This window comes from Empidonax traillii, unplaced genomic scaffold (assembly GCF_003031625.1).
Source record: "Empidonax traillii isolate 1590-97213 ecotype Southwest subspecies unplaced genomic scaffold, ASM303162v1 scaffold471:size1368335, whole genome shotgun sequence".
NCBI lineage: Eukaryota > Metazoa > Chordata > Aves > Passeriformes > Tyrannidae > Empidonax > Empidonax traillii.
In genome coordinates this window covers 839,120-860,081 of record NW_020955664.1, presented here as the reverse complement: position 1 = coordinate 860,081, position 20,962 = coordinate 839,120, and the positions used below count along the sequence as shown (strand labels likewise).

Here is a 20,962-nt window from a genome sequence, read left to right as displayed (position 1 = left end):
TAATACATTTATTATTGCACCATCACTCTCAGGAAAAGTTTTTACTTCCATTTCACATGTGAGGATAGAGGGCAGAGAGAAAGGCGTTTACTAGAAAACTCAAGATTAACTGAAGGCCTTCAGAACCTATCTAATCCCTGAATTACACTTCTTTTTGCTGGATGAGTTGTGGTATTGCTCACCTACTGCAAGACCAGAAGATGACATCAGAAAAGACCAGATACAAACCACAGCAGCATTAAGAATTAATATTACATAAAAGTATGTTCCAGGTTGTGAATATACAGAACTGTAATGTCTTTCATTTGTAGAAGCGACCAACTTTTTAATTTGAGAAATATAATAATTAATAGCCTAAGCCAGAACTGGGACTAGATCCAAATGCCAGTGAATAAACCCCAGGCAGCTGCACTCCTGGGGAATTCACAGTGAAGGGTACAGAATCACAGACAAAAGAGTTCCCACTGCAAAGCCCTCTCCTTTCTGACAGAGTATTTCTCTCCTGAAAGTAAAAACCTTCAATCCAATATTGTTAGTCTTATGTGTTCTCATTTCTATCTGAAAATCAAACAAAAAATGGAGTGTATAACCATGAAGGAAAATGAAAGAAAACTTAGAGCATCCCTAGAGACCACTAGGAATTGTGATATCATTAATGATTTCATTTTGAAATGAAATGGTACAGAAAATATATAAGGGAAATCTCTTAGCTAGATAGAAAGAGCTATTTCAAAAACAGAAGATACAGAAAAATTTTATTCTCTCCAGTCTGAAAACAAGCAGAGCAGTCAGAGGTGGCAGCATGTTTCTGCAAGAGCTGTTAAATTTAAAATCCTTTAGTAGAAATTAGCATGAAGTAGGACTTCAAACATTGTTCAGTGGACAAGGCCACAAAGCTGCAGACACACCAGTTAGCAGGAAGGATGAAAAAAAGTGTAGAGAAAAGGCTGTTTCCACAGTGTTCCCTTTGCTCATATAACAACAGTGTTTAAATGAGTCTTTTAAAGTTAAGAGGTGATAATTTAAAAATAAACAGAAGTGAGGTGCAATAAAGTGTAAAACTAGGTCACCATCATCTTAAGAGAAATGAATTTATTACTTCAAAATAGCCCAGAGAAGAGGAGAAAGAGAAGAGAAACTTTGGTATCAAGCTGATACTTAGGAGATGTCTTAGATGAGGAGATAATGAAGAGATTAATTTAATTTGATTAGGTACAGTTATGCTTGAAGTGTATTGTACGTTACTTCTCTAAAATAGTTTAAAAGTTGGTTACTTAAAAAAAGTAGAGCTGGTCTACGTGCCTTTGGATGAGAACTTCTAGTCAGAAAATACCTATTAGCTGAAACTTAAAAACATCACAGAAAAGAGTTAATTAATTTCCTAATTGAACATGTTAAATTTATTTTTAAATTCTGAACATTTTAGTTAATTATTTTTGGAATAAAAATAGTTTTCTAATTCATAATACATATTTGATTTTATTTTACCATGTAGAAAATAATATGAGGCTTTTATAAATGATAAAATGGTCAATATCTAAAGTAAATATTGTAAGATCATTTCAACACATTATTTCAGTGGATTGAATTTTAAGAGGATTAGAAGTGGGGGGTTTTGATTAGCTAACATGTTTGTGATTATGAAAATGTTTCTTGTCCTCAAATGTAAAAATCTGAAAATCTCAGAGTTGTTCACAGAAAAGGAAATTAAGCTCATAGCTCACGCAAAGTCATGATAACTAATTTTTTTTATATTGACACGAGTTGTAGTATCTGAATCTATCAAGCCACCAGAAACATAGGCAATTCATTTGGGTCTGAATTTTATGAGCACTTGGCAACAGATAAATACTTTTTGAAGAGCTTTCCGTGCGAATAGGAAAGATTAACATCCAAGAAAACAGACGTGTGAGTTCTCCACTATCATAAAGAGAGCTGAGGAGACAGACCTAACTGCAGCCATCAGTGGTTTATGTCCCCTATGAGGCATTAGATGTTAGATTGTATCCTCCACACCACTTTGACATTGTCTGTGCTTACGGAAGGCAAGTATAGCAATTTTAAGGATGTAATAGGTACATTACATAATTTAATCACTGAGAGAATTTTTGCCCTGTGCTACACCTTTGCTGTTTTCTAGTTCTCTGATACCTCTCCAAGCTCAGCCAACATTGCCAGAGTGCTTTGCTTCAGAAGTCATTTGACAGGAGAAATGTTTCATCCACATAACCACTGGGTACTGCACGAGAAAATACAGACAAACCTTCTTTACAACTCCTGCCAAAGGCCATAACCACACAGCAAAACAGCTCCGGTGTGAGACCTAATTGCATGTAACAGGTCATATTTTCATCAAGAAGTCTTTCACCTTGGCTGCACACTGTTCTGTGCCACAACCCTGCAGCAGCCTCATGAAGAAGCTGTTTAAAAGTGGGGCTCCAAGTGATGCACGGCACTGGACATACAGCACAGTGTCATGTTGAGGAAAGCCAGGTGGGACTTGTTCTGAGTGGGTGTCCTTTCAACAGAGAAGCATTTGGCTAGTTGTATTACAATGTTAGAAATTAGTTTACTGAGTACCATACAGGCAAAGATGCATACATATTTATCTTTTTTCCCATGAAATTCAGACTTTCATGTTTAATATTTCATGCAGAAAGAGCCCAAAGATCTTGAAGTTGCTATCTAGCACTCAATGTAATTGAAGTGAGCACAGTCTCTGAGTGATGGTTATGGAAGAGATCTGGATGGAGATATTTAAGTGCAATATATTTTGTGGAACTGCTGTAATTTAAGGTATTTTAAGGGGTTTCTTTCTAAATTACCTTTTTATTTTATTCTTTATTGTTTTACACATATATACTTAACATAGAAATTGAATTCCCATTTAAAAAATCATTTAAATAAAATATTTGGATCAAATGAAAACCAGTTGGGGTTTATTTTTTTTCTTCTTTAACACACATAGGCAGCTCCAGAATTTCAGGCATATGTGTTTTGATTTAATTTGGTTTGTACCCTTTAGAATGAAATAACACTCTATTGTCCTGTTCTATTTGCAGACATAACCACCAGAAGGCTGTGATTTTAATCATGTTAGATCAGCAGCATGTGGCTTCTTTAACTGCTTGAAAGATTTGGTATTATGTCCCTATTCTTATTAGTGATGTACTTTAGAAGACTCATAGTCACAACAGTTAAGTGTGGACAATATCTAGTAGGTACCAGTAGTAGTAGGTAATATTGGTGTTTTGCCATGATTAATTTGAATTGTAATAGTCAAAGACAGCTTTAAAATTTCCATTTGGGAAACTATTCTACACCCCCATATCCTCAGCTTTCAGAAAAATCATCCCCATAATCAACCAACATATTGCCTTTCATAAGTATCTTCTATTACTCCCACATGCATTTTCAAAATTATATTTACAACTATACATTTTTTGTTTGTTTGTTTGTTGGTTTTTTTTTGGCTTTGGTATTTCTGGCAAAGCTCATCCTTTTGATGCAAATGAAAGCTAGTAAAAAATTGAAATTCTGTATTCCCTATATTGCTTGGAAAACATACTGCGAATTTTAACCTGACTTGACTTCTTGTCTGTGGCTCAGATATAGCATAGAATATTATTCTGGTTTTCTCTTCCTTTTCTATAGAAACCACGATAGCATGTCTGCTTAAATAAATATGTTTTGTGACAGGTAGGATTATTACCAGCCTAATGAATGACATAATGCATTTCTTCTCTTTCAATCGAGGCTCCTCTTCTTTTACTTTGTGGATTTTTGCTCTGTCCTGCCAGAAGCAATTTTACATCCTAAATCTCTCCTAAAGGTTTATGCTCATCTGTGCTTGCTCAAACTATCTTTTAGACCAAACAACTACCCAATAAGAATGTGTACTTACAGCTATTGATAAAAAAGCTCCTGTATTCAAAAAGGAAGGTGTGACATCCCAAAAATCACTGGGCAGGAGAAAATGTAGTTCATTATTCCATTTGTCTGTAGAGATTTTTATCTCATATTGATAATTTTTAACGTGATAGAGCAGATGTCCATGCAATTTGTTAGTTATTTTAAGAATAAAAATGCAGTTTTCCTGTGTAATTGACATAAGATCTTAATGGTTTATGGTTAGGTAGCTTTATTGGCTCAATTGCTGGGCAGGAGGAGCAGCAAGAGCAGCCTGCAGTTTGCCTGACCCTTTTCTATCAGATTGAAGTATTATTATGAGCTGTACTATATTAAGCTTCATCTGGAAAAAAGCACAATCTGTTCTTTTTAAGCTTCTTAATAGTTTGTAGTACTGATTCATGGGAAGTGGAACTAACAGATTGTTATAGTTAGACTGTAGGTGGGGACACATATGCTTGAGTTTTGAACAAAATTCCAGCTCTGAAGCAGGGATAAGTTTTTTGCGTGGTGATGTAATTGATTTTTCTTTTTTTTTTTTTCTTTTTAAACAGGCTGAGACATATGGGAGTAGCTTTTGAACTGAGTTTAGGGCCAGACATTCAGGTGGACAACATGCAGGATTCAGGCTGGCGTTTTAAAAGAACCCAGCTGCCAGTTGTTGCCATGAGGATATTTACAAAAGCCATCAACTGCTAACAGCTCTGATTACATCACCAACAGACAAACCTTCAAGGGAACAGGAACATCCGCTAAAAAGTTGTGATACCTCCTCCAGCAGAACCAGTTACAGTATAGAGATGTCAATTTCCAAAAGCTGAAAAGGAGATGGAGTTTAGTGGGGGAAGAGGAGCTGAATATAAATTGGCCACACATGAGCTTCAGCTCGTGTTGTTTGCCAAGTCTTTTCTACTGAACTGGAACTAGGCAAGAAAAAGTAAACCTTCTGTTTAATGTTTCTTTAGGATCTTTAAATTTAGAAGTGGGAACCAAAAAGCTGAATGGATAAATTCCCAGTATGTAGGCAATTTTCATTACAGGGGACTTACAGAAGACATTGCTTTGTTTCCAGCTTAGGAGTTCTGAATTAATTTTCACTTGGAAGTGAAACTAAAAAACTGTCAGAGTAGGGATGCATAAGACATCACCATGGTCTATCCACGTGTGCAAATCCTGAAGTCTCTTTATCCTTCTTCTAATGTCATAGATGTGAATGAACAGTGGGAACGGCCCCATCAGTGACAACTTGCTCTTGCTGTGGCAGTTTTGGGAGTACTTCTGTGGGTATGCCACAGTACAAAAAATGTCCATGAGGAGGCCAGCTCCATACAGAAAGCAGGGATATCCTCTTCCACTGTGAGCCTCACATCTCATCGTCAGGGAAATCATATAATGTAACTTGCCAGTTTCCCACCCTCATTCCCTCAATGCTACATGTATGTGTTCATGCATATACAGGTTTTATTTAGGAAGAAAGATAGCCCACAGAAAATTTATCCTAATATGTGGTGAGAAGGAGTTTAACAGAAATATTTTCTTTTTCCATCAAGGAATGTTCGTTATCCTCACAGTATAGCTCAGACTAAATATATGTACCTCATCAAACCTCTTGCACAACAGGAGAATTCACTATGAATAATTTATTAAGTAGAGTTTAATCAGCAAGACAAGAGCACCACTGGTATATTCATATGAGTGTCTTGAAGCAAAACTGCTTTGTGTTTTCATCCAATCTCCCTTGAGGTCATGTCATAAAGCTGTAGTATTCTCAGTTTGAGAGGTCAGTCACTCTCACATTTGGACTACCAGGATGTTTCTCTTCCAAATGTTGAGAACCTAACACTTTGCTAAATACCCTTGGTAGTTTAACATTTTTCCTATGATTTTGGATGGCACATAACTTTCTGTATGGTATCAGAAAATCTCCCTGTTTTCATACTGGATGAAATCATGATGTTTGTGCCAGAGCAGACTTTATTTGTATGGAAAAGAATTAATGTACTTCATGCTCATTAGAAGACCTACAGTTTTTCAGTACTGTAATTATACTTATTCTCAGCTTTATAGCAAGACTCAGGATAAGAGTTTGTATGCTTATAACACTTTCAAACCAAGACTGCAGTATATGGAACATTGAAATTATACAGTTCTATAATTCAATTAGATCTGGCCAGGAATTTTCTATTGAGAGTTTTTTGACAGAAGATGAGGCCTTCAGAATTTCAATCTCTTGGAGATACTCTATGGAACAGTTTTACCTCAAACTTTCACATTCCATGGCAAAGATTGATAGGGTCTCTTTATCCTTTTTGTTCTATGTTAGGAAAAGTGAAACAGAACATTTAGTGTTGATCCAGATTGACCTAAATGCGAATAATTTTTAACAAAGTAGTGCATTGCCTGTCAGCTTAATTTTATTTTATAAGGCCTCAGTGCCTGCTGGGAGTTAAATATGACTGACCCCCATTTTTCCTTCAGACTAACTTTAGAGGCTATAATACATATTTCATGAGACACTACGTTTATGACCTCTGTCTGAACTGCTTCAGCATCTCATGAGAATCACTTGATGCTCATGTATCACAGGAAACAGTTTTCCCTGAGGACATGACACATGGGAAAGCATGTTGCACCTGATATACAACTCCCAGAAAGCACTGCAAAAACTGAGTTTAAAAATCCAATGGCATTTTGTGCAGGCACAATTTACATAGTAATGTGTTTTCTATCAGGCCTAATCACAGCTGGGAGAAAAATGAAAGTCCTAATAGCTAAGGAGATCTGCATTCAGGTTGCCATTCTGGTTGGATACAATTTGGAAATTTAATGGTCTTAGTGTCTCAGTGATTCATTCCTGATGTGAAGGGAAGATAATGGTATTTCCTGTCTCCCATTCTTTGTCTCTTGGCTACTCAGATGGTAAGATCCTCAAACTGAAGACTGTATTTACATTCATGTTCAGCACTGAGCGTAGCAAATCCTCTGAGCTCTAGCACCAGTTATAGGGATGAATCCCTAGATGGGAAAACTGAATGCTTGATGGTTCCAATGTCCAAAGTCAAAAAACCAGATGGCAGTGCAAATCTACGTGCCTGATTCTCAGTGCTCCACATTCATTTTCATTGTCAGTGTTCCTATGTACTTGGAACTAATGCTGGTAAGAGAGAGCATTTTTCTTATAGATTCTTCCATTTGTGGGCTAGTAAACAAGTGAAGGAATCAGAAGTTCCTTTCAACAGCATCACTACACTCACAGTTTCATTAATTAATTTTCCTGATTGTGTTTCTGTGGACTATTACTGAGGGGTTAAGACAATATTTTTGAGAAAGATTTCCTTACTCAAAGGCCTTCTTATTTAAATGAGACATGAGACAGATTTCAACAGCCAGATGGAGAAGCACAAGGAACCAGAAACACAATCCTGGTCATGAGGACTGTCAATGGTATCAGTATACCCACTGTTAAAGCACTGTGACTTTGCTGTAGGCCTGGTACTAAAGAAAGTTTCTGTGGTGATACAGAATAAAGAAAATAAATTTATCTGTCTGTTAACATCTGTTACCAATTTATCCCAGTAAAAGAAGAATAAATTAAAAAAAATATTGTTTCCCATTGATAGACATTTAATTCAAAACAAACAAACAAAAATATCCCTGGAAAAACCACCAAAATCACATTTAGCTTATCTGTGGTCTTGTGAATTCTGTAATGCTAATCCTCAGTTTTGTCACTCTTTCTCTGCAGAAGTTATTCCACAAAATAAGTTGAAGGAATATAACAAACTATGACTAAAGAAAAGTTGTGTTTCAGATTGAATTATGAATAAGCTAATGTTATTATCCTTTTATTTTTTGCTTATATTTAAAACATTACACCTAAAAATTTATTCTCAACATATTTTTTAATTTCCTGAAGTAAACTCCAGAGCACTTGACCACGTTTAGTCAGCTTAAGACAATCAGAAGAGACTGTAATTTATGCATACATTGTTTTACATATGTGGACCAGATCCTCACAGGTAGTGAGGCACTTAGAGCCTTTGGTTTCAGCAGAGATGCAGGCTCTTAAAGAGAATTGAGTTTTCTAGGAAAATTTGTTGGTCTTGTCTTGAAAAACTGAGTAATTAAAATGTTAATGTGATTTTGTTAAGATTGGTAGTGATCACTGTGCAGATATGTAACATATTCTTTAAAGTATCAGATGTTTCTGAAGGAAAAGCTGCTGCAAATTTTAATATATGCATTTCTGTTTATACTTGTATTTAGGAAACTATGGTGAAAGTGGAATGGAAGCTTTCAAAGATAATGCAGCCAAGGAAGGGATCTGCATTGCACATTCCTACAAGATCTATAGCAATGCTGGTGAACAGAGCTTTGACAAGCTGTTGCGAAAGCTTCGGAGTCACCTGCCCAAGGCAAGAGTGGTTGCTTGCTTCTGTGAAGGCATGACTGTGAGAGGTCTCTTAATGGCTATGAGGCGCCTGGGACTCGCTGGAGAATTTTTGCTGCTGGGCAGGTGAGTAATACCCGGCAATTACAGCCAGCCTTTTCAGTGAGTAGGGCAAAAAAAAGAACAGTCCAGTCAAGTATACGTAACGTTTGTACTCCTGGTCTAGCCTATACCTGTGCATATCTAAACGATAGAAAGAGTGTCAACTGGGTCATAGTGGTACACTTTCTATAAAGACATGTATAAATCTCATGACATGCCAACCAAACACAAGTCTGCTTGTCCAATCCAAACAGTTTTGTGTAAGGGAAGGCTGGCACACAAACCTTTGATTTATATCATCCAATTTGTTCACCTCAGTTTAAAATGCATCATGTGCATGTACAACTTGGAGCTATGTCTCATTCGAGTAACCCTGTGTTAAGAATTGCTGATGTGGCCTCTGGGTGGACCTGAAATAGGTCTTCCCAAAACAAAAAGGGAAACCTTTCCTTTCTGAGACAATGTGCTGACATGTGCATGCTGTCCTGAAGGCAATATGTAAGTAATCCTTTCTCTTAGTTCAACGATATCAGTGTTTCCTTTCCTAACCACTAAAAGGAAAAATATGTTCACCTGGCAGGAAAAGACCTTGAGCAAGTAAGCAGAAAAGTAATGATACTGATGTGAACCTGATGAGATCTTTGCACTTACCCCTTATTCAACAAGTGGATCCTAAATGAGGCAGGAAAAATGGTGTATTGAGCACAAAAAGAAGTATACCAGGAGTCAAATAATGTAGTGCGCTGCTTTTCCAGTTCATTATTAGAAGGATGATCTGCTCCTGTCCCAAGCATGAACCCTATAGGAACACATGTAAAATGGTATCTGTGAAACCAGTTGTTCTAGTGAGAGTTTCAGGGGAACTTTCAAGGACTATGTTGGTAGCTGAGACACTGAGTCTCACCAACTGGTAGGACAGCATCTTCTGTTCCCAATCTGACCTGTTGCATACAGATGCCCTTTCCCCTTGGGCAAAGGGGAAAGAAAACAGGCAACAATAGTGTCTTTGGCCTCTGCCCTTCCTCTTTGTCATCAGCCTACATCTTGGCATTTTCAGATGTGAATGTCCTAATTTTTTCCTCTGGTTTATGGCATCTGTCTTCTTTCAAATACAGTTTATCTTTAGGCCTTTCCATGGACTATCTTGGTCCTTTTCTGACACCCAAAGGGACTACAGTCCTCAAGGTGAGGTTCACTTACACATTTTTAGATGTCTACAATTTAGACACTTCATTTTAGCCATCAGGATTATATTTATAGTTAACAGGAAAAAAAAAAAAAAAGACCTTGTTAGGTCCCTTTTTTGTAATGTGGACATTTTCAGTAGAGCAGAGAAATCATGTTAAGGAAAAGGGCTTGTACAAAGACTCTCTTGCTGACTAGCTTTTGTGGAAAAACCTACTTATCAGTTTTTTATAGCAGATTGGAGCATATGTCAGCTCTGTTATCTCTAGCTGAATCTGGTATACCACAAGACTTTTCCTGTCTTCTTTTGTCCTAAATACAAGTTGCCAACTCTCTGCAGCAGCATTCAAATTTAAAAGCACGTGAGCATCATTTTCAAAAAATATGTTGACCCTGAACTCCTTCAGTTTCCAAACCATACTTAATTTTGTATGAAATTTGTTTATGTACAGAAGTGCTAAATTTAGCCTTTGAGATGCTTTTATAAATAAGGACTTCTGGAATTACAGATTGTGAATAAGAATTTATTTTTATTGTTGTTTGGGTTTTTTTTCATAGCTGCAGTGGGAGTTGTCATGAGTAATTATAAGAAAGTTGTTATTCACTTTACAGCTTCCATTCAGTAAACTGAAAAATTATATCCTGTCTTAGAAATCTAAACTGTAATGTCTTCCAAATCAAAACAAAAATCTTTAATTCTACCAAACCATTCGGGGTGTATCCATACCTATGGCAGTGCCATACAATTTAATTGTGAAAAATGTAGTATAGACTTTCAATAGATTTGGTTCCAAATTTAACAAACAAACAAACAAACAAACAAACAAACTCCTGCATTCCCATAAAAAACAACTAACTAACCAGTTTTGCCTCCTGAGGACTTTTGTTTGGTTTTGGGCTTTCCTTAGTCAGTACAGCAGAGTGTTTTATGCATCTGCTGTGAAGCAAGAATCACGTGTAGAGTGTAGGAAGGTGTGAACTGGCTGTGTTCCACAAAAATGTTCATTCTTACAAAGATGTTTTCCTTCCACTATGGGCTAACCTCTAGGCTTTGCAACAGAGGCAAAAGAAAAAAGCAAAAGCAAAAACAGGGAACTTGCAAGAAGGCTTCTTGACGTAAACGGAATGCAAGACAATAATGTCATTGTCCATTGATGGCCTGTAGGGATTTAAAGCTCCATTTTCCAAGACTTTGATGTGCTGTGTGCTCTCTTGGTTTCAGCTGTTTGGCTCTACTGGCTGTGAATATTTTAGTGTTGCTCCTTATTCAACAGTGTAAGGCACTCACTCAGGATGGATGTGACACCAGTACAAATGCAGATCTAAACAGATTATGTTGGGGCCCATTTTGTCCATCATTTATATAGGGGGGAAAGACATTTAGAAAGATTTTGAAAATGGTTCAGAGAGCTCTAAGGGGAAAGAAATACATCTGAAATTAAAGAAGGCTCATGAAACTAATCTCTCTTGTGAAGCTATGCAGGAAAATGAACTAGGATAAGATTTATGCTTTTATTCATTGTCTGATCCTGGAGTTGCTCTGGACTACCCATTCAACTGAGATGTCTATAAAAGGACACTCCAAGAGTAGTGAAAGTGCCTGTCACTGGAAGGTCATGGGCTCATAAGAAAAACCTCCATCTACTAATGAATATTCTTTTTTTACACAACAAATACATTTTGCTTCCCCCTTGTTTTGTTAAGTGAAGAATTATTTTTTCATTTCCAAATGCACAGAAAGAACTAAAGTCCCAAAACCACACAGTAGCTTTATGGTAATCCACAAGAAAACAACACTTCCACTTCCTCTTAGCTTTTTTTTGGTTCCAATTTTGATTCAGATTCACTCCTGATATTTCCAATCTGAAGTCTTTCAAAAATTTTGGGATTTTTGAAAGCTGTGGATTCCTTACAGCACCTGTTTTGTACTGAGATAAACAGAAAATGGAGTGGCCAAGGAGAGTCCACATCAGATAAATTAGGCTATACAGCTCCAAGGGGAGGAAAAAGATACCCTTCAATAAACACTCCTCTTATGACGTACTATACAGTTTCTGAAATTGCATTGCCTGCCTGTGACAGAGATGAAAGATGCCAAGTCATTAGTGATTGCAGCATTCTAGAGCTTTTTGATTCATGGAAAATGTTTTAAATGCTCAGCAAATATTTACCTCATTCACCTTGAGGAATTGGACTTAACCTCAAATAAAAAGGTGAGTGTGCTGACTTTTTAGTGTAAAAAAATGTTATTTTAACTGAACTGTCATACAACTTAACTGAGATATGAACCCTAGGCTTCACCTGTTTGTCCTTATTGCTTCTGTCACCCACAGGTCATATGCCAGAAGATACCCTCACAGATAAAATTCATTAGAGAATAAATAATACATTCATTTACCAGAATAACTTTGGAACAGATTTCAGAAGGAAATAGGAGTATTAATTCTGTAGATATAACCAATTTGGTTTTATGTGATTTTTGGCTGTTCCTCATTTTATGCAATGTTCAGGTCCAATAGCTGACATTTCCTTTCATTTTGTACACTCACTTTCACCCTCCTCCTCTTGACTACTAGTTTCTGATATTTGGAAAAATAACTTTTGTGGTAACTCCCTACAGTGATATATTTTTCTGACACCTTTCATCTGCAATTATTCCAAAAATTCTCTCAGAACAACTAAGTATTTTAATGCTTTCACATGATTTTTCATAATAAAGTAAAAACTATTAGCCGTAACTGAAATTATGAGTAATGACTATAACTGTCCTAAATAAAATCGGTTCAGAGAACACTACTTTAGTACTTGATAATTTTATTCTTTCTTTTTGCTTGGTGGCATTATTTTATCTTACATCAACTAACACTTTTGGGATGGGACTAAGGTATGGCGTTGGACACAGCAGTTGGGGATTGTTACTAAGTGGCAGCTGGGACATACATACTCTGATTTGGGGTAGAAGAATGTTAAGAAAAATGGATATGGGCATTGCATACCTTTTACCTTTAGACAAGAGAACTTTCCCTGGATTTATTTATTATTATGATATAGTTATTGTACAAAACTTAAGAGCAAAAGACAGAAATTTTGCAAAGAACTTATGATTCCAAGCGCAAGACAGTGAGACTTTTCCTACCTAAAAGGAAGAAGAGAAGGGAAAGGACAAGGGCTTTGGAATTGTCAGGCATTGGAACAGGCTGCTCAGGGAAGTGCTCCCTGGGAGTGTTTCTGGGTTAACAGTTGGACTTAATGATCAACCTCAGTGATTCTATGATTCTAAAGGGAAAATATAGGTTTAAAGAGATAAAAATGGCTTGCTCAATGTCTCCAGCTTCCCAATGACATTCCAATGGCAAAGAAATTACTGGGACACCTATCTGCTTCAGACGTTCATATATGCATATAGTGTGTTGGATTTACTATGATATTAACTGCCACATGTGATTAAAAAAATGTTAATTAAGGTTATCTGGACTTTCCTTTGTATTAAATGACAAAGTTATACACTATGGATAAAAAAAAATCTATGAGATGTGGAAATGTTTCCTTAGGGTCTAGTCATGATTCAGATTTTCAGCTGCCCAGATGAAGAAACATGGTCAAAATGTATCAGTCTGATTCAATCTCCACATGGGTCTTAGATACTTAGCTCAGTCAAGGATTTACAAAAATAATATTAAATTTGGTCTCAGTTACAATATCTGTAGCAAAGAGATGGGAAATCTAGAGCTACAGGGCACCCCACGGAGTTTCCATCTTCTTTTAAGTATGATCATGTCTTGATAATTACATGCTTTAAGATCCTTGCAAAGATGAAGAACCACATCCTGCCTTTTCAGAATTCACTGTGTTCCATGATACATGAAAGTCTGTGCCTCAGGATGCCTTGGGCTATGCCCCTGAAGCTATGCCATGGCCACAGAGTATGTCCAGATGAAGGTGATAAAGGGAGGACACCACTTCTAGCAGTGTGATGATCACAGGCAATTCAAGCGAAGCTCTGCAAGACAGCAGAAGAACCAGTGAAGAAGTGCCCGTTCTTCTCAGAACAGCACAGATATTCTCTATCACCGATCACCTCTTGTAATAAAATATCTGCTTAGCTCCTGAGGAGATGGATTTGAGGAAATTGGTATTGATTTGGAGTCCAAGAGATGGGTCAGCAAATGAGCCAAGTAGAAGGTGAGTATTAGAGATGAGGATAAGGAGGGAGAATAGGAAGTGGAGGACCATTAGTTCCAGGAAGTCCCCAAAGTAATTTGGCTGATAGGAAACTCAGCAATATACCTGAAGAAAATCTGGTTAGAAACCAAAAATGGCAACTACTGCTAAAGGAAAATTAAAGCAAGATAGATGATCTAAGGAAAATGAGTTCTTTTCAATAATTTAAAAAGACATCTTTTGTGAGATTTGTAAAAGTGCCTGATGGATGAAGAAAAATCTCACTGGAGAGTATATAGTGGTTTCCCTCCTGAAAGTATGTTATGTGGTGTGGGTTAGCGTGCCTTTTTCTGCGTTAGTAAAAGTCCAGCTGGTGAAGTTCTTGTAACACAAATTAGGATACGAAGTTTTGCAGACCTGAAATATGCTCTAAACTCATTTTTGCTTAGTTTTGCTGCTTCAAGGAAAAATTAATCAGACAAAACTCTTCTATCTAGAATATATCTACTTGTATAACTTTTGACAAATCTGTGGAAGAAAAATGTAATATAAATGTGCAGACCTCTTCTCCAGGGACAAAACCAGCATGTGAAAAAGTACTTTCAGAGTACAGTTGTGCAACCTTAGGCTGTATGAGTAGTCTGATCCTTTTTTTTCAACCACAGAAGGTAGGAGTCTCATACACCCTCACCTGAAAACTGTTCCTCTAAGATAATTGTCTGCTGCCCACTCATTTATTTATCTCATTTCTCTTGTTCTGACACCAATGTGTAGCTCAAGAAAGCAGCTAACATATTAAACCTAGCAATTACATGCACTGTAATTAGCAGCATTAAGCCAGAATCTTCATCGCTACCCCAAAAGACCAACAACTTAGCATTTAAACAAAGGTTTGCTTTTCTAGAGCTGTAAAAGAGATGAGGGAAGTGAAAAGCTGTCTTTACCTCTAAGGATGCTGTTTGGATATAGGAGGAAAGTAGACTAGAGGATAAAGAATAACTTGATTTTGAACAGGAGCTTCATGGTTGCCATTTGTGGCAGCCTCATGGCTCAGAGACCCTCAAGGTGAGCAATAGCAACCCCCAGTCCCCATCCATCCTGCTGCAGATGGAAGCAGTGGAGTGATTGGTCAAGGTTGTTTGTGTAATAACTGAAGGGAGCACAATTTTCTTTCTGTGGTTCAGACCCCACAAGCTGTGTTTGAGGATCTTAGGGAGAGACAAATGATGCAAACACATACACTGAAAGCAAATCAATCAACTTGATTTTTTTTAATCTTCTTTTCTGTCTTTAAAATCATTTTACTTTTTTTCTTTTTTGCTATCTATCTGACCCGTTTCTCATAAATATTTCACCTTGCAGTCCAGTTTAACAGCCACTAATATGGATGAGGTAGTGGGGAATGGAGTAAACTATAAGCCTATTTGGAAGAATATCTTTTGCCCTTTCAGGAATTCTGTGTCTTCCTTGGTGGTGTGTGGGTGTAACATGGTATCAAGCAAACAACTAATTTCTGAGTGTGCATGCTGGCAAGTAAGCACACCTTCTATTTATGTCAGTAAGAGATACATATGTCTCTGAAAGGACGTTCAGGTCCTATGCATCCGAAAACATAAATTAGAAAATACTCCAAACTTCTCATGACACGTCAAATCATTAGTGTGTTCAATTAAATGATTTTCTTCTTGAAGGATCTGGTCTTTCTCATTTGTGACTGACATTAACAGCCAAGGGGAGGTAACTTTGTTAGTCGATACGCTTAAGTTGCTCCTCAGCACTGAAGAAAGAAGAAATGGCTTGAAACTCAGCATGTCCTTCAAGCCTTTTACTTCTGCACTGAAGGTTCACCTCTACCTAATTTATGCTTGATCCATCTTCAGGGGGATCTGCTCAAAAATCTTTCAAAGATAAAAATTACTCAGCCTCTTCAGGCAACTGCTTTCTGTGCTTAACTACTCCCCATACTGTTCCTAATGTAAAACCCACAGGTTGTTTTAAGCCTGTTACTTTTTATCCTATAAACAGGAACCAAAACAGTTTTTAAAACTGCCTAAGACCATTACTTATATATTTGAAGACTAGACTTTACCTTTATTCTGCTTTGACAACTTTCAGTACGAACAGAAAACCTGTTCTACACTTTGGAATAACATGAAATCTCTATTCTCTCAGTGGAAATGAGACACGGGGACAAGCACAGAAAAGAGGTGGCAAACAATCCCAAGGCATTATATGATTTATTTTCATTACAAAATTAAAAAGTCATGAGTTGACCTATATAGTTGAAAAAAAAGACAGTGAGGCAATCTCAAAAATAACTCCATATTACCAAAAGACCTGTACTTGCAGTTCTGCTTGAAATGAAGTCAGTGGCATGGCCAGGAAATTGTGTACATTTGTGGGTGCATCTCTGTTTTTGCACAAGAGATATATGCTCCTGATTTAACATTTGACTTAAAAGCTCTATCCAACAGCTTATTAAAATTCAGAACGGGAAAAGTCTATAGGTGGCTTTCTTAAAACTGTTCTTTTCAAATATGTCTTCTGAGAATTATAGGGCATGATCACAGAGATTTCTGATATGAGTCTATTTTGAGGATGAAAGAGACTCTTCCAATTCTAAGAACAGAAATTAAAAATGCTCTTGGAACAATGAAAACATGTTCTATTCAAGTTAGAGAAAAGATTAGATGCTTTCTTCTTAAAAACAAGAATTCAAGAGGTAGAAATAAGTTAAAATTACAATTCTCTGTAGGCTACATGGTAAAATGTAACTATTTAAAACATTAATACTAAGATTTAAAATGTGATGCAGTATACATTGCTAGAAAAAATTAAAGGCAGTTGGAACAGGATGAAAGCATTACCCTTGACACTTTCTGATCATTAGGAAAGCTACAGAATTGCAATTAATAAAGTTAACTGAAAAAAAAAAAACAAGCCTAAAATGATCTTCATTAAATGCTTGGTGTATATTTGTTGAAAAATACCCGAGCCTATTTCTGCTCCTTTAAAATTAACTCTGTGACAAATAGAGGTTTGCTGGAAGGTACTGCTTAACAGTTAAGATCTGCTTCCTTTCTATTATATTTATTAGTGTGTGGGCATGATATCTTTCATGACTTCATTTTTCCTCTTTTTTTTTTTTTTTTCTCATCCAGAAGTCTACATCTAGGAATAGTGACTCACTGCACACACACAAACCACACAGACATGTCTGTATACAGAGAAGATATTTATGAAAGGGGAAGACTCAGGGGTTTGCAGCTCTGTGTAACCACCTCCTGACAAAGAGCTGCTGTTCTAGATCATGTGGTCAAGGAACAGTCTCTTCTCCCAGCAAATATGTTCACATCTCAGTTTGTTAGTTACAGAGGTCCTTTGTGTAGATAAACAATAGAAAAATTTGTGGCAGATAAAGGGAAAGTAATACTGGACAGTAACTGTTCAATTGTCCGAGCTTTAAAATTTATGTCATGTGTTCCATTTTTCAATTGGAGAAAGACAGTGGGAATCTGAAAGGCAGAGAGATTCTTTCTCTGGCTTCTCATTTGAGATGATTTAGTCTTGCTTAAAAAACCCCCAAGGTCTGAATATGAAGATATTACCCGTGCAGCAGAGATTTATACAAAGGAACCCATCTCACTAACACTGGTGAGTGATTATGGAAGAATACTCTTTGGAGTAATGAAAACTTCTGATTTGTAAACTTGTGGTTTAATTCATTTTTTCTATCCCTCTATTAAAATGACAACGTAGCACACAGAGCAGCACACCTCCCCCTCGCCGTGGCTGAATTAATAGTTTCTAGCGAAGCCATTGTCTCTCCAGAGGTTAAGACTGAAGGCAACTAATAATGTGAGTGAAATACCAAAACTCAGTAAACCTCATTTTGGCAGAATTTAGTCCACTACTGCCTTGAAAAGACATTATAAATCTTGGCAAGAATATACTGTTTTCAGGAAAAGCAGATAAAAAAGCCATGTACTATTTCAAGGAATGAAGCCCAAGCTGAATGCTGTTGATCATTTTCATATTAGAAACATGTAATTACATAATTGATTAAATGAACAGTATTTTGATTAGGAAGTTAAATATAATAAAATAAAATCTATATTTACTAAGGGGGTCATACCTTTCAACCTTTATTCATGTTGATTAGTAACAATGAGGGAAATTGAGACTAGCTTAATCATAATGAGTAATTTCTATCCTAGGAAAATGTATAGTTATAAAACTTGGTGATTTAATACACCTTAACTGATATAATGTTAAGCATTCTATGTCTCAAAGTGTTGATATGCACAAATCAATATTAATCTTGGATTCTGACTCTTTTTAAATATGACTGGCTCAGATGATTTTTAATATAGTTCTATCAATGCATACCAGAAGGAAAATTGTTCCTTGTATCCTAGAAGCTAAAACAAAGTAAGTTAAGTTCAAATCATTTTCCAAACTCTTCATGTGTTCAAAGGTTTCAGGCTTTGGCTAAATCAGTTCCCTTCTCATAGCCAAATATGCATCTCCTGGAGGCTCTCTGAGTAACAAAAATGACATGTAAATCACATGTAATCTGATTTTATCTGAGCATTTCTGACATCATGAAAATTACTATAAGTTACTGTCAAGTTAGCAACATCTTGAGAAGGATGACTGTCACAAAATACAGAGGTTGGTGTTAGGTCTACACTTCAGAGAATTTGGGGCATTCTAAGCAGATATATTATAAAAAAAATGTATTATTTAGTGCTTGCTCTGAGCCCAAATATTTATACAAACAGCTAGAAAGTCCTACATAGAAGGAAACCATCCAGAAACCAAAACTCCAAGTGCAGGTTGTTCATCTGGTTTTGTTGATGGCTAATTTCTTGAAATCACCTTCAGAGAAGGACAGTAGTAAACACACAATGTTTTTGTATCTTTAAAAACAAAAATCAAAGAACTACTACTGAAGCTGTCATCTCTTAGCTGTAACTTTTGAGAACGTTTAAATGTATTTTTTTTTACTATAAGGTATATAACTTCTATTAATTAGCAATAAGAAAATAGAGAGCTTCGTTAGTTATGCAGCAATTACTCTGTCAGAAATCTAATTACTTCTTGCTGCTCCATAAGTCCTTGTCATGGGGAATCTCCCAGTACAAGGGTAGGATAAAGGTAATTAGTTTTTTCTAATCATATCCCCCATTATTTTACACTACATTGAACTTAATATGCCAGTTTCACCTACTGGCACCCAGAAGCTCCGTGGTAGTTTGTAATTTCATTCTAGCTGTGCTCTTTTAGCCAGAGGAGTAAATAATTCAGTCAAAAAAGCATTAATGCCTGCCTCCCTCCCAGCTGAAGACCATAGGGCCAAAGGAATATCCTGGGAACAATATGAATAACAAATAACCCAGGTACCACAGAGCCTGCATTTCATTCAACTACAATAATTAAGTTGAGAGGTGAAGAAATTCCCACCCACAGGAATGCAGTCAAGGTGTTTCTAACTGACCAGTTGAAAATACACATCTTCCTTCTGAGCATTCCTGTGGAAGGGTCAGGGAATAGATCCTAGGCAAGGAAACAGTTGTTTTTTCTGAGGCTTTCTTATGGTAAGAGGTAACTTAGATTTCTCTAAGAGTGATGCCCATCCTGAGCTCAGGTTATATCTCCGATTCTCTGAGATGGGTGTTGTCTGAACCTTGAGTCATACATGTCTGCGAAAAGGAACTAATTACTCTTCAAAATAAGCAGCATCACTTTTATATCATAATTTAATTCTTAATTTGAATAGATTTTTATCTGACCATTTTATAGCACTCACAGAGAAGTACGAGATTCATCTTAAACTAAGACCACTGTTAGATTCGTCTGAGCTCACTGAAATAGTCAGTGGTGAAGTGTAGGCAGTGTACATAGGGTGATTAAGACCTAGATAAGGTAAACTGTCCTCTGCTGGGGATTTGGGGTGAATATATCTAAACATCCATTGTGTGCTGAGGATCAGGGGAGATAAACCTCGACCAGTGAATATGTATCCCTCTCTCAGATGGCATATTGGCTTCTCAGGAAAACAGAGACCTCATTGTTTTTCAGGTGGCTTGGACAGATGTGAAGTGCTTCCTTGGGTACATGCTTAAAAGAGGGGGAGGTCTTCAGTGGGAATCTACTCAAAGGCAGGAATTTCTGTTCAGGAAATGGAATTCTTCAACTTGATTTTTTTCTAGAAATGAAATACTAAATGCACGTTCCTTCATACTGCTCTACCTTTGGTCTGTGCTCAGAGGCAGGTTCTGAAATCTTCTGCTGCCTTTTACCTTAAAAAGGAGCTGTGAGTTAGATGTGCCAAGGGACGACTGAGCCTGCTAAACATAAACTGAATATTTCCCCACTGACTCTGAAGAATTAAGTATCTGACAATCCTTTCAGATTTGGGAATTCCCAGCCAGGACTGCCCTGGAGGGTACAAATTTCAAAAGCTTTAAACAGTTACTTGTGAGAAATATCAAGGAAGAAGTTTGATTTCTGGCTTTGATTTCGGCCCCAGGGATTCTGTCTGGGGATGTTACATCCTGATATTTCTAATGGTTTAGGTAGTTGGGAGCTGCTGGATACAGAGTAAAGTGAATCTGAATGCATAGATACACTACAAAATAGTTTATAAGACTGCTCTCTCTTTCATGTATGTAGCAGCTTTAGTGGTGACACTCTAACACAAGGCCCTTAAGAAAGAATCCAGTGTCTCCTTCAATGATACTAAAACTTTATATACTTATAGCAACCTAGTATTTACTATGAGAAGGTGGCAAGTGACTTTTGAGATTAGTCCTGAACTCTTGCAGATTGTATTCAAGCATATTCTTTTGAGCTGCTGTCTTTTAGAAATGAATTTTATAAAAAATTATTAAGGTTGTACATGGTTGTTTTGGTTTTATACTCTGTATCAGTGGTCAAGAACCAGAAACTTCCTCTGCAGGGTTCAAAATAAATCATCATAAACAATTATTATTTAAATAAATTTACTGGTCAATATTCATTAATGATATCAGTACATACACTTTATTGAAACTTTATTACAACAATTTTTCTTTAAAAGATTCACTTCAGAAAAAATGCAATTTTTTTTTATAAAAAAGAACTTGAGGAAAAATCTTCGGCTCTAATAATCCATATTCTTTCAAAGTACTGAAAACCAAAGCCTCCAAAAAAAAAAAAAAATCTTTCTGA

General features: G+C 36.6%; 1 protein-coding gene across 6 annotated transcripts in view; it reads left to right on the top strand.

The window, feature by feature from the left end:
- The window catches only part of GRM5 (glutamate metabotropic receptor 5), a 244,947-nt gene that overhangs the window by 102,505 nt on the left and 121,480 nt on the right, over positions 1-20,962 (top strand). For all 6 annotated transcript variants that reach the window (XM_027895821.1, XM_027895823.1, XM_027895820.1 and 3 more), the window contains one exon: positions 8,176-8,425. In XM_027895821.1, the coding sequence (XP_027751622.1) occupies positions 8,176-8,425 (250 nt within the window). The remainder of the gene's footprint in view (positions 1-8,175; positions 8,426-20,962) is intronic.